The 15,000-nt window shown below is 43.3% G+C and overlaps 1 protein-coding gene across 1 annotated transcript in view; it reads right to left on the bottom strand.

Annotated features, from left to right (window-relative positions):
* The window catches only part of pou2f2b (POU class 2 homeobox 2b), a 47,335-nt gene that overhangs the window by 6,849 nt on the left and 25,486 nt on the right, over positions 1-15,000 (bottom strand). Inside the window, exons 3-9 of the mRNA XM_030785624.1 lie at positions 10,037-10,106; positions 9,851-9,875; positions 3,913-4,035; positions 2,331-2,442; positions 1,095-1,186; positions 806-955; positions 429-570 (exon numbers count right to left, since the gene is read on the bottom strand). Coding sequence (XP_030641484.1) covers positions 429-570; positions 806-955; positions 1,095-1,186; positions 2,331-2,442; positions 3,913-4,035; positions 9,851-9,875; positions 10,037-10,106 — 714 coding nt within the window. The remainder of the gene's footprint in view (positions 1-428; positions 571-805; positions 956-1,094; positions 1,187-2,330; positions 2,443-3,912; positions 4,036-9,850; positions 9,876-10,036; positions 10,107-15,000) is intronic.

Genomic DNA, 15,000 nt, shown 5'->3' with positions numbered 1-15,000 from the left:
TGTCACTGTCACTATTACTATTACTATCACTGTCACTGTAACTGTCACTGTCATTATTACTGTAACTATCACTGTCACTATCACTGTCACTATTACTATCACTGTCATCATCACTGTCACTATTACTATCACTATCACTGTCACTATCACTGTCACTATTACTATCACTGTCACTATCACTATTACTATCACTGTCACTATCACTGTCACTGTCACTATCACTATTACTATCACTGTCACTATCACTGTCACTGTCACTGTCACTATCACTATCACTGTCACTATCACTGTCACTATCACTGTCACTATCACTGTTACTATCACTGTCACTATCACTGTCACTATCATTGTCACTATCACTATTACTGTTACCATCACTGTCACTATGTGCGTTTGTGTGTGAGTGTCTGTTTGTGTGTGTGTGTTACCTGCATCAGTCAGCCATTTCTCCAGTAGTGGTTTCAGTTTGCACATGTTCTTAAAGCTGAGATTCAGAGCCTCAAAGCGAGAGATGGTGGTTTGACTGAAATCATTCCCATAGAGTTTCCCCATCGCCAGCCCCACATCACCCTGAAACACACACACACACACACACACACAGTGTTTCAAACAGCTTTCAAAAATTTAGATTGGAGTAATGTGTGTGTGTGTGTGTGTGTGTGTGTGTGTGTGTGAGTGTGTGTGAGTGTGCGTGTGTGTATGTGTATGTGTATGTGTATGTGTATGTGTGTGTGTGTACGTGAGTGTGAGTGTGTGTGTGTGTGTGTGTGTGTGTGTGAGTGTGTGTGTGTGTGTGTGTGTGTACCTGTGTGAAGCCCAGTTTGATCCGTCTCTGTTTGAATGTGCGGGCAAACTGCTCGAGCTCTTCCAGGTCACTAGGCTCCTCAGGGTGAGAGGTCACAGGGGTTGTGGCACTTGCACTGTTCTCCGCCATACTAACATTGCCCTTCTCTCTCTGTAACGACAACCCCTCTCAGAGTGTGCATATGTGTGTGTGTGTGTGTGTGTTCATAGTTTGTGAGTGGATGTGTTGTTCTGTGTACTCTGAGGCCTACAGATGTCCAGAGACCAGGGCCTTTCCTGAGAAGTCATACCTGTGCTTGAAGCGTCAGTCTGGATGGAGCTGCCAGGAGACTCCCCTGGTTTTGCTGAGGTAGCGGAATTAAATTTGGTGTGGATAGCAGCCCTGAGAACACAGCACAGTTAAAATGTCAGCCCTGAGAACACAGCACAGTTAAAATGTCAGCCCTGAGAACACAGCACAGTTAAAATGTTAGCCCTGAGAACACAGCACAGTTAAAATGTTAGCCCTGAGAACACAGCACAGTTAAAATGTCAGCCCTGAGAACACAGCACAGTTAAAATGTCAGCCCTGAGAACACAGCACAGTTAAAATGTCAGCCCTGAGAACACAGCACAGTTAAAATGTCAGCCCTGAGAACACAGCACAGTTAAAATGTCAGCCCTGAGAACACAGCACAGTTAAAATGTCAGCCCTGAGAACACAGCACAGTTAAAATGTTAGCCCTGAGGACACAGCACAGTTAAAATGTTAGCCCTGAGGACACAGCACAGTTAAAATGTTAGCCCTGAGAACACAGCACAGTTAAAATGTCAGCCCTGAGAACACAGCACAGTTAAAATGTCAGCCCTGAGAACACAGCACAGTTAAAATGTTAGCCCTGAGAACACAGCACAGTTAAAATGTTAGCCCTGAGAACACAGCACAGTTAAAATGGTAGATACAGACATAAACCACGCAGAGAAGGAACCCTTCAACACTGCATATAAAACAGATATATACAGATATAATACAGATATAAATCACAGAGAGAGACAACCCTCTAACAGTACAGCTAATATATGTGCATGTTCATGTGTGTGTGTGTGTGTGTGTGTGTTTGTGTGTATTTATGTTTATGCACGTGTGTGTGTGTGTGTGTGTGTGTGTGTGTGTGTTTATGAGTGTGTCTGTGTGTGAGTGTTTATGAGTTTGTGGGTGTATGTGTGTGTGTGTATGTGTGTGTGTGTGTTTATGAGTTTGTGTGTGTATGTGTGTGTGTGTCTGTGTGTGTGTGCTTGTGTGTTTATGAGTGTGTGTGTGTGTGTGTGTATGTGTGTGTGTGTCTGTGTGTGTGTGTTTATGAGTGTGTGTGTGTGTGTGTGTTTATGAGTGTGTCTGTGTGTGAGTGTGTGTATGTGTGTGTGTGTGTTTATGAGTTTGTGTGTGTATGTGTGTGTGTGTGTGTGTGTGTGTGTGTGCTTGTGTGTTTATGAGTGTGTGTGTGTCTGTGTGTGTGTGTGTGTGTGTGAGATGGTGAGAACCCCACCTTGCTGCCCTTGCTGGGTCTGGGTCTGTGGGAAGAGGAACTGTGTGGGTGAGGACAGAGAATGCCCTGGAACCAGAACCAGCTGCTGCAGCTGCAACAGCTGCTGAATGTCCTGAGACAGAGAGAGAGATAGACAGAGAGAGGAGGTGGAGAACACGGATGGATGTAGAGAGCGAGACAGAGAGAGAGAGACAGAGAGAGAGAGGGAGAGAGCGACAGAAATAAAATTAGAGAGAAAGGGAAAGACAGTGAGGGATCCAAAAACACAAGAAAAAAAGAAAAAAAAAACGAAAAAATTCACTGTAATCTTAAGAGTGACTTGTCCAGGTCCTCCCCCTGTCAGCAGAGCCTATACTGTGATTGGCTGGCTGTACCTGGGCAGTGAGCTGGATTGGCTGAGAGAGGGTGAGCTGCTGAGGAGTGGGCGGGGCTTGAGCTGATGTTTGATCCTGTGTGCTCTGTGATTGGCTGTGCTGTGGCTGAGCTTGGTGCTGATTGGCTGCGTGGGTGGCTGCAGCCAAGAGCTGCGCCTGCTGTATTAACAACTGCTGCTGCGCAGGCAGGAGAGTTAACTACAGAGCAAGAGAGAGACAGAGAGGAAAGAGAGAGACACAGAGGAAGGAGAGAGACACGCAGAGAAGAAAGGAGAGACACGCAGAGAGGAAAGAGAGACACGCAGAGGAAAGAGAGTGACACAGAGAGGAAAGAGAGAGACACACAGAGATGAAAGAGAGAGACGCAGAGAGGAAAGAGATAGACAGAGAGGAAAGAGAGCGACACAGAGAGGAAAGGGAGAGACAGAGAGGAAAGAGAGAGACAGAGAGGAAAGAGAGAGACACAGAGAGGAAAGAGAGAGACAGAGAGGAAAGAGAGAGACACACAGAGAGGAAAGAGAGAGACACAGAGGAAAGAGAGAGACAGAGAGGAAAGAGAGAGACACAGAGGAAAGAGAGAGACAGAGAGAGGAAAGGAGAGACACGCAGAGAGGAAAGAGAGACAGGCAGAGAGGAAAAAGAGAGACATGCAGAGAGGAAAGAGTGACAGAGAGGAAAGAGAGAGACAGAGAGGAAAGAGAGACACACAGAGAGAAAAGAGATAGACACGCAGAGAGGAAAGGAGAGACACACAGAGAGGAAAGGAGAGACACACAGAGAGGAAAGAGAGAGATATGCAGAGAGGAAAGAGAGTGACAGAGAGGAAAGAGAGAGACAGAGAGGAAAGGAGAGACACGCAGAGAGGAAAGGAGAGACACACAGCGAGGAAAGAGAGAGACACGCAGAGAGGAAAGAGAGTGACAGAGAGGAAAGAGAGAGACAGAGAGGAAAGGAGAGACACGCAGAGAAGAAAGAGAGAGACACGCAGAGAGGACAGGTCAGAGGTAAAGGAGAGGGACAATCAGAAGAGAAAGAGGAAGAAAAACAAGGGAACAAAAAAAGACAGAGAGGGGAGGGAAGGTGAACCCAGCTGTAAGACACACCTTCAAAGCAACAGACGCAAAGCACACACTAGCCACACACACACACACACACACACACACGCTCTCACGCTCACGCTCATACATGCTCAGTAAGGTTTGTCTCACCCCTGCTAACTGGCTCCCTGCCAGCATTAGCTGTGTGTGTTGGAGGGGGGTTTGTGTGGGTGTGGTCGATAGGTGAGAGGGAGCAGGGGCAGGGGGGGACACCTCGCCCCCCTCCATTTTACTCTGAAAAGGCAGAAAAAAAACAGAGAATGAGATAAAGGTGTTTGGCATGTGTATACTGAAAAATATGATTTAAGATGATCGTTATTCCAAGTTATGATTTCTATTTTTTTTGCTGCAACGTCTTTATATTTTCACACAAATATAAAGACGTCGCAGCATCCTGTTCTACAGCCAATGACAGCCTAATGTTCTACAGTCAATAACAGTCTAATGTTCTACAGCCAATGACAGCCTAATGTTCTACAGTCAATGACAGCCTAATGTTCTACAGTCAATAACAGCCTAATGTTCTACAGCCAATGACAGCCTAATGTTCTACAGTCAATAACAGCCTAATGTTCTACAGCCAATGACAGCCTAATGTTCTACAGTCAATAACAGCCTAATGTTCTACAGCCAATGACAGTCTAATGTTCTACAGTCAATAACAGCCTAATGTTCTACAGTCAATGACAGTCTAATGTTCTACAGTCAATAACAGTCTAATGTTCTACAGTCAATGACAGTCTAATGTTCTACAGTCAATGACAGCCTAATGTTCTACAGCCAATGACAGTCTAATGTTCTACAGTCAATAACAGCCTAATGTTCTACAGTCAATGACAGTCTAATGTTCTACAGTCAATAATAGCCTAATGTTCTACAGTCAATGACAGCCTAATGTTCTACAGTCAATGACAGCCTAATGTTCTACAGTCAATAACAGCCTAATGTTCTACAGTCAATGACAGCCTAATGTTCTACAGTCAATGACAGCCTAATGTTCTACAGTCAATAACAGCCTAATGTTCTACAGCCAATGACAGTCTAATGTTCTACAGTCAATAACAGTCTAATGTTCTACAGCCAATGACAGTCTAATGTTCTACAGTCAATAATAGCCTAATGTTCTACAGTCAATGACAGTCTAATGTTCTACAGTCAATGACAGCCTAATGTTCTACAGTCAATAACAGCCTAATATTCTACAGTCAATAACAGCCTAATGTTCTACAGTCAATGACAGTCTAATGTTCTACAGTCAATGACAGCCTAATGTTCTACAGCCAATAACAGTCTAATGTTCTACAGTCAATAACAGTCTAATGTTCTACAGTCAATAACAGCCTAATGTTCTACAGCCAATGACAGTCTAATGTTCTACAGCCAATAACAGTCTAATGTTCTACAGTCAATAACAGTCTAATGTTCTACAGCCAATGACAGTCTAATGTTCTACAGTCAATAACAGCCTAATGTTCTACAGCCAATAACAGTCTAATGTTCTACAGTCAATAACAGTCTAATGTTCTACAGTCAATAACAGCCTAATGTTCTACAGCCAATGACAGTCTAATGTTCTACAGTCAATAACAGCCTAATGTTCTACAGTCAATGACAGTCTAATGTTCTACAGTCAATAATAGCCTAATGTTCTACAGTCAATGACAGCCTAATGTTCTACAGTCAATGACAGCCTAATGTTCTACAGTCAATAACAGCCTAATATTCTACAGTCAATAACAGCCTAATGTTCTACAGTCAATGACAGTCTAATGTTCTACAGTCAATGACAGTCTAATGTTCTACAGTCAATGACAGTCTAATGTTCTACAGTCAATAACAGCCTAATGTTCTACAGTCAATAATAGCCTAATGTTCTACAGTCAATGACAGTCTAATGTTCTACAGTCAATGACAGCCTAATGTTCTACAATCAATAACAGCCTAATGTTCTACAGTCAATAATAGCCTAATGTTCTACAGTCAATGACAGTCTAATGTTCTACAGTCAATGACAGTCTAATGTTCTACAGTCAATGACAGTCTAATGTTCTACAGTCAATGACAGCCTAATGTTCTACAGTCAATGACAGTCTAATGTTCTACAGTCAATGACAGCCTAATGTTCTACAGTCAATAACAGCCTAATGTTCTACAGTCAATGACAGTCTAATGTTCTACAGTCAATGACAGCCTAATGTTCTACAGTCAATGACAGCCTAATGTTCTACAGTCAATAACAGTCTAATGTTCTACAGTCAATAACAGTCTAATGTTCTACAGTCAATAACAGCCTAATGTTCTACAGCCAATGACAGTCTAATGTTCTACAGTCAATAACAGCCTAATGTTCTACAGTCAATGACAGTCTAATGTTCTACAGTCAATAATAGCCTAATGTTCTACAGTCAATGACAGCCTAATGTTCTACAGTCAATGACAGCCTAATGTTCTACAGTCAATAACAGCCTAATATTCTACAGTCAATAACAGCCTAATGTTCTACAGTCAATGACAGTCTAATGTTCTACAGTCAATGACAGCCTAATGTTCTACAGTCAATGACAGTCTAATGTTCTACAGTCAATAATAGCCTAATGTTCTACAGTCAATGACAGTCTAATGTTCTACAGTCAATGACAGCCTAATGTTCTACAGTCAATGACAGCCTAATGTCCTACAGTCAATGACAGTCTAATGTTCTACAGTCAATAACAGCCTAATGTTCTACAGTCAATAATAGCCTAATGTTCTACAGTCAATGACAGTCTAATGTTCTACAGTCAATGACAGCCTAATGTTCTACAATCAATAACAGCCTAATGTTCTACAGTCAATAATAGCCTAATGTTCTACAGTCAATGACAGTCTAATGTTCTACAGTCAATGACAGTCTAATGTTCTACAGTCAATGACAGTCTAATGTTCTACAGTCAATGACAGCCTAATGTTCTACAGTCAATAACAGCCTAATATTCTACAGTCAATAACAGTCTAATGTTCTACAGTCAATAACAGCCTAATGTTCTACAGTCAATAACAGCCTAATGTTCTACAGTCAATGACAGTCTAATGTTCTACAGTCAATGACAGCCTAATGTTCTACAGTCAATGACAGTCTAATGTTCTACAGTCAATAATAGCCTAATGTTCTACAGTCAATGACAGTCTAATGTTCTACAGTCAATAACAGTCTAATGTTCTACAGCCAATGACAGTCTAATGTTCTACAGTCAATAATAGTCTAATGTTCTACAGTCAATGACAGTCTAATGTTCTACAGCCAATGACAGTCTAATCTTCAACAGTCAATGACAGTCTAATGTTCTACAGTCAATGACAGTCTAATGTTCTACAGTCAATGACAGCCTAATGTTCTACAGTCAATGACAGTCTAATGTTCTACAGTCAATAATAGCCTAATGTTCTACAGTCAATGACAGCCTAATGTTCTACAGTCAATGACAGTCTAATGTTCTACAGTCAATAACAGCCTAATGTTCTACGGTCAATAATAGTCTAATGTTCTACAGTCAATGACAGTCTAATGTTCTACAGTCAATAATAGCCTAATGTTCTACAGTCAATGACAGTCTAATGTTCTACAGTCAATGACAGTCTAATGTTCTACAGTCAATAATAGCCTAATGTTCTACAGTCAATGACAGCCTAATGTTCTACAGTCAATGACAGTCTAATGTTCTACAGTCAATAACAGCCTAATGTTCTACAGTCAATGACAGTCTAATGTTCTACAGTCAATGACAGTCTAATGTTCTGCAGTCAATGACAGTCTAATGTTCTACAGTCAATGACAGTCTAATGTTCTGCAGTCAATGACAGTCTAATGTTCCGGAGTCAATGACAGTCTAATGTTCCTGAGTCAACGACAGTCTAATGTTCCGGAGTCAACAACAGTCTAATGTTCTACAGTCAATGACAGTCTAATGTTCTACAGTCAATAATAGCCTAATGTTCTGAAGACAATGAAAATCTAATGTTCCGGAGTCAACGACAGTCTAATGTTCCGGAGTCAACGACAGTCTAATGTTCTGCAGTCAATGACAGTCTAATGTTCCGGAGTCAACGACAGTCTAATGTTCCGGAGTCAACAACAGTCTAATGTTCTACAGTCAATGACAGCCTAATGTTCTACAGTCAATGACAGCCTAATGTTCTACAGTCAATAATAGCCTAATGTTCTACAGTCAATGACAGTCTAATGTTCTAGAGTCAACGACAGTCTAATGTTCTGGAGTCTCTGATAGTCTAATCTTCTGGAGTGAATGACAGTCTAATGTTCTAGAGTCAACGACAGTCTAATGTTCTGCAGTCAACAACAGTCTAATGTCCTGGAGTCAATGACAGTCTAATGTTCTGGAGTCTCTGACAGTCTAATGTTCTGGAGTCTCTGACAGTCTAATGTTCTGGAGTCTCTGACAGTTTAATGTTCCTGAGTCAATGACAGTCTAATGTTCTACAGTCAATGACAGCCTAATGTTCTACAGTCAATGACAGCCTAATGTTCTACAGTCAATAATAGCCTAATGTTCTACAGTCAATGACAGTCTAATGTTCTAGAGTCAACGACAGTCTAATGTTCTGGAGTCTCTGATAGTCTAATCTTCTGGAGTGAAAGACAGTCTAATGTTCTAGAGTCAACGACAGTCTAATGTTCTGCAGTCAACAACAGTCTAATGTCCTGGAGTCAATGACAGTCTAATGTTCTGGAGTCTCTGACAGTCTAATGTTCTGGAGTCTCTGACAGTCTAATGTTCTGGAGTCTCTGACAGTTTAATGTTCCTGAGTCAATGACAGTCTAATGTTCCTGAGTCAGTGACAGTCTAATGTTCCTGAGTCAGTGACAGTCTAATGTTCTGGAGATAATGAAAATCTAATGTTCCAGAGTCAATGACAGTCTAATAATCTGGAGAGCTGTTTTTGCAGCAGGTGTGAACAGTGCCTGTGTTTGCTGGTTAAAAATTTGGTTTGAAAACTTTGGTAATAGTACAAACTTCCAAAACAAACTGTCCCTGGTCGCAACGACCGTGCAGGCTGTTGTGTGACAGGGACCGTTCTCCACTGGCCAAAAACATTTTCACATTATGGTCAAATCATGGTCTATTCACACCATGTCAGTCAGGGACCAACCAGGTTGCAGAGGATGATTTATGGGTTTGAAAAACAAACTATGACCATTATAAATGTTCACAACATCTTAGCGAAAGAGTGTTACTGCAATTTAAGGTTACCCTATTACCCAAAATAGCAAACAATAATTATATGAAGTAATTCTTATTCAAAGAAATAGTTGAAACCAACACAGATACACACACACACACACACACACACACAGATCTGATCCTGTCATTACCATTGTGAGATCCATAGGACGTGGTGATTGGTCGATTTGGCTGATGTCTGGTGCCAGGATGTTGCAGGGTTTTACTGATGTGGCCATTCGAACTGTGACTGTGCCAATAGACCTCCACAAACCTTTCTCTCCCTCTCCCTCTATCTCTATCTCTCGATGAATCCTCCACCTGTCTCTCTTTATCCTTTAAACTCTCTTTCTTTCTCTTTGTCTGCTCTGAACTCTCTCTCTCTTTCTCTCTGCTGTAAACTCTTTCTGTCTACATACACACAGAGCTTGTCCTGTCTGTTCTGAACTCTCTCTCTCTCTCTCTCTCTCTCTCTCTGTCTCTGAGTGTTGTGCAGTAAAGACGATGGTGTGTGTGAGAGATCCTCTTATTCCCTATAGACATGTTCAAACCAGTCAAACACAGCAACCTCTGATTTGCATAGCTGTCAGTCAGCATGCAAATCAGCTCTAAACATCAGGCGAATGACTTTACACACACACACACACACACACACACACACATACACACACACACACTCACCTTGGTGTTACTCAATGAGGGAGAGAGGGAGAATGGGTTTATTTTCATTGGCTGAACCTGGAAGAATGAAACATATGTACCAGTTAGAAGGCGCCCTAAGAACACATGACTACCATGTGCTTGTTACTCTTTGGTTAAGAGACACACACCTGAAGGTTTGAGTCGGGCCCGTTTCTCTCTGAGAGACAGAGGCAAAGAAAGGGAGAAACACACATTACTGTTTGGAGCATTACTCATCCACACATAAGCACACACACACACACACACACACACACACACACAAACGCACCCATGCATGCACGCACGCACACACACACACACACACACACACGCACGCACCTGTGCCGTCCACTGGAGAGTCAGCAGCCAGGTTCTCTTCTTCTACTGGCTTTGACATCTTCATCTCTGGGACAGAGGGAGAGAAAATCAGGGGTGGGTCACGATTATATCATCATCATCATCATCATCATCATCGTCATCGTCATCATCACTTGAGTCCTGAAGTTGTGCAGTGGGAACCAGAGGGGGTGCAGTGGGAACCAGAGGGGGTGCATTGGGAACCAGAGGGGTGCAGTGGGAACCAGAGGGGGTGCATTGGGAACCAGAGGGGTGCAGTGGGAACCAGAGGGGGTGCATTGGGAACCAGAGGGGTGCATTGGGAACCAGAGGGGGTGCAGTGGGAACCAGAGGGGTGCATTGGATTGCCATATTAAGGAGTTAGTCACTGAGAACAGACTGACAGTCTTTAATAACCTGCTCAGTGGGAGGCCAGTCTCTTACTCATTATTATGTCATAGTTCAACACATCACTTCCTGTTTCATACCAGCAAGGCCTTTGGGACTGTCCCGAGGCTGTCCCTCGGGTGTGAGAGACAGAGGGAGAGAGAGAGAGAGAGAGCAGGAGAGAGAGCGAAAGAGAACAGGAGAGGGCGAAAGAGAGAGCGAAAGAGATAGGGTTTAGAGGGAAATTGAAAGACATTTCTGCAGATTTCTGGTGGGGGTCAGTTCTCTGTGGTTTCCAGCAACTGCAGCTGAGAGCACACTCTAAATATCTGTTTAGAGAATACACACACACACACACACACAGACTCGCGTGCGTGCACACACACGCATGCACGCACACACAAACACACACACACACACACACACACATGCACACACATACACACACGCATACACACACACACACACACACACACAAACACACAGACATGTGCGCATGCAGACACACACGCACACAGACACACACACGCACACACACACACTTCCCTTTTGTGAAAAATATGCAAATATAACCAACGAGCCATTAATTATATCAACCACCTGCATTGAAAACATTGCCCTCCAAGTCTCTCTCTCCCTCTCTCCCTCTCGTTCTCTACATCTCTCCCTCCATCTCTCTTTCCACAGCATCTCTCTCTCCATCGCTCTTTTATCTCTCTTCATTCCTTCATCTCGTTCTCTTTTTCTTTCTCTCTCCATCTCTCTCTGAATGACTCTCACCATTTCGGTGTGTAGTGCTCCCTCTCCCTGACACAGAGAGCTGCAGATGAAACACTCTTAAAATATGATTCTCTCTCTTTGGAGGACTAAAGCTAGGGGGCAGTATTTACACATCAGATTATAGTATAAGAGGCCAACTGACATCAAATTCTCAGCAAAGGAGTCTTTATTTTACGTGCACACGTGCCTTTGGCGAGAGCCAATGAAAAGGCCCCCTCACTCTGATGTCATCAGACTGGAACATGGAAAGGAGGAAGTGGTTGGACAGGAAAGCCCCTCCACAGTCCCCATCAGGACAGAGGCTAAAATGGTCTCCATGGTTACGATAAATTCAAACAAGAGGAGGCCTGGAGTTTTGCAGTGAAGATCAGACAATTTTAGCAGAAATTCTGTGAATATTTTCAGGCTGTGTGTGTGTGTGTGTGTGTGTGTGTGTGTGTGTGTATGCGTTCCAGTTTTTTTTTTTAGAATGACTGAACGACTGAGTGGTTCTGTATAAAAAAGTCCAACTTTCACTGTGGTAGAGAATAAATTCCCTGCTCCTTCCCAGTTTAACATGATTAAATTAGACACAAGGCATGAGATACCGATATGTAAGTCAGTGTGTGAATGACCGATACGGGCCCAATACGTAAGTCAGTGTGTGAATGACCGATACGGGCCCGATACGTAAGTCAGTGTGTGAATGATTGATATGGGCCCGATATGTAAGTCAGTGTGTGAATGACCGATACGAGCCCGATACATAAGTCAGTGCGTGAATGACCGATACGGCCCCGATACATAAGTCAGTGCGTGAATGACCGATACGGGCCCGATATGTAAGTCAGTGTGTGAATGACTGATACGAGCCCGATACATAAGTCAGTGTGTGAATGACTGAAAAGGGCCCGATATGTAAGTCAGTGTGTAAATGACTGAAAAGGGCCCGATATGTAAGTCAGTGTGTGAATGACTGAAAAGGGCCCGATACATAAGTCAGTGTGTGAATGACTGAAAAGGGCCCGATACATAAGTCAGTGTGTGAATGACTGATAAGGGCCCGATACGTAAGTCAGTGTGTGAATGACCGATACGGGCCCGATACGTAAGTCAGTGTGTGAATGACTGATAAGGGCCCGATACGTAAGTCAGTGTGTGAATGACCGATACGGGCCCGATACGTAAGTCAGTGTGTGAATGACTGAAAAGGGCCCGATATGTAAGTCAGTGTGTGAATGACTGAAAAGGGCCCGATACATAAGTCAGTGTGTGAATGACTGATAAGGGCCCGATACGTAAGTCAGTGTGTGAATGACCGATACGGGCCTGGTACGTAAGTCAGTGTGTGAATGACTGATAAGGGCCCGATACGTAAGTCAGTGTGTGAATGACCGATACGGGCCCGATACGTAAGTCAGTGTGTGAATGACTGATAAGGGCCCGATACGTAAGTCAGTGTGTGAATGACTGAAAAGGGCCCGATATGTAAGTCAGTGTGTGAATGACCGATACGGGCCCGATACGTAAGTCAGTGTGTGAATGACTGATACGGGCCTGGTACGTAAGTCAGTGTGTGAATGACTGAAAAGGGCCCGATACATGGGCCTGAACTCCATCACCACAGCGAAACGCCACAGATTCACACACCCTGGTCCTGTGTAGTTTGTTTTTTACATTAACACTCCTACACTCATCTCTAATCCACACTCAACTCTACACTCCACACTCAACTCTACACTCCACACTCAACTCTACACTCAACCCTAATCCACACTCAACCCTAATCCACACTCAACCCTAATCCACACTCAACTCTAATCCACACCCAGCGCTACACTCCACACTCAACTCTACACTCAACTCTACACTCCACACTCAACTCCACACCCAACGCTACACTCCACACTCAACCCTACACCACATATTTTGTTCCAAACCAAACACACTGTTACAGCAACCCAGTACTACACCACACCACACACATAGTCAGCTCTGTAACACGTGCTTAATTCTACAACATACATGCAACTGCACCACATGCTATACACACACATAAATTCATATACATATACACACAACTCTATAACCCAGAACTCAACTCTACACCACACACAGTTCTGTTCAATATTCCATCCTATTCCACATGGTTCTGTCCAGTTCTACGGTGCCGTGTAAGACAGTTCTGTCCAGTTCTACGGGGCTGTGTAAGACAGTTCTGTCAAGTTCTACAGTGCTGTGTAAGACACGGTTCTGTCCAGTTCAACAGTGCTGTCTTAGACAGTTCTGTCCAGTTCTGTGGTGCTGTCTTAGACAGTTCTGTCCAGTTCTACAGTGCTGTCTTAGACAGTTCTGTCCAGTTCTGTAGTGCTGTGTAAGACACGGTTCTGTCCAGTTCTACAGTGCTGTGTAAGACACGGTTCTGTCCAGTTCTACAGTGCTGTCTTAGACAGTTCTGTCCAGTTCTACAGTGCTGTCTTAGACAGTTCTGTCCAGTTCTACGGTGCTGTTTAAGACAGTTCTGTCCAGTTCTACGGTGCTGTGTAAGACACGGGTCCACATGTAACCCAGTACAGATGAAGGCTGTACTGGGGGTCGTATTACAGTCACTGATACCGTGGTGTAGAATGGCGTGCGTTTCGATAGAAACCACAGGGCTTTCCCAGACTGTTAGGGGCAGCATAACTACAGTAGAGGACCGGCGAGGATGCGGGCAGTGATGGTACATACAGACAGGGTTTCAGAGAGAGAACTGTCCTTTCAGCGTGCAGACACTGCAGTGCGCCGTACAGCATCAGATTATTTCACTGTGGTGGTAAAGTCTCTTTAAAGTTAATCTGCATGTATCACAGTACATTAATAATCATTGGGAGTACATTATGGAGCTCAGTTTAGAGTTTTTGACTGAATGTGCAGTATATTAGTTTATTCCATGTGGATTACTAAAAGCGCGCTACCGGGTAGTATAATATAGTATTTATATTATAGCGGATACTGTCATGGATTATTGAATTAATCCGCACTGTATGAGAGTACTGTGTGGAATTTCCTTTGATGTATGGTAAATGAAAGAAGTGGATAACTGATTGAATGTGTTGTGTAAGTGGTTAATAAGTGAATTGAATCTGTATGATATTACAGTTGAATTTGAAGTTATATTTTGATGTTTGATGGTTTGTTGCATCTGTCTCACTTCCCTGTACACTTCCCCTCAGGCTGTGACAAACTTAAAGTGTTAAACCAAGCCCTTACTGTCAGTGTGCCTATTAATACACACACACACACACACACACGCACACACACACGCACACTCACACACACACACCCTGTACAATTAACAGTACATAAACATATACTAGTGTTACACATAGTACTCTGTGTATGTTTGCACTGAGTGGCTATAAAGGCTGAAGGGAGATGACTTTACACACACACACACACACACACACACACACACACACACACATATACACACACACACACACACACAGACACACACACACACAGACTGAAACCTGTTTTTTCCAGGTCTATTGAGGATGGGTTCAAACATTTGTCCAAAAGTCCATATGACTGTGATCTTTTCACTCATGGACCCTGCTCACTTCTGTATTTCCTATAACTTCTGTATTTCAATGAAAAGTACATACTCTCACATACACACACACACACACACACACTCTCAGGACGGAGAAAACTACAGTGTGTGTGAAAACAGCCAGGGAGGGATGGACAGAGAGAGGGACAGAGAGAGAGAGAGAGAGAGGGATAGAGAGAGAGAGAGAGAGAGAGAGAGGGAGGGACAGAGAGAAAGAGA

This window comes from Chanos chanos, chromosome 9 (genome assembly GCF_902362185.1).
Source record: "Chanos chanos chromosome 9, fChaCha1.1, whole genome shotgun sequence".
In the NCBI taxonomy this organism is placed as follows: Eukaryota; Metazoa; Chordata; class Actinopteri; order Gonorynchiformes; family Chanidae; genus Chanos; species Chanos chanos.
The sequence above is the reverse complement of the archived record's forward strand: the minus strand, read 5'-3'. Positions and strand labels throughout refer to the sequence as shown.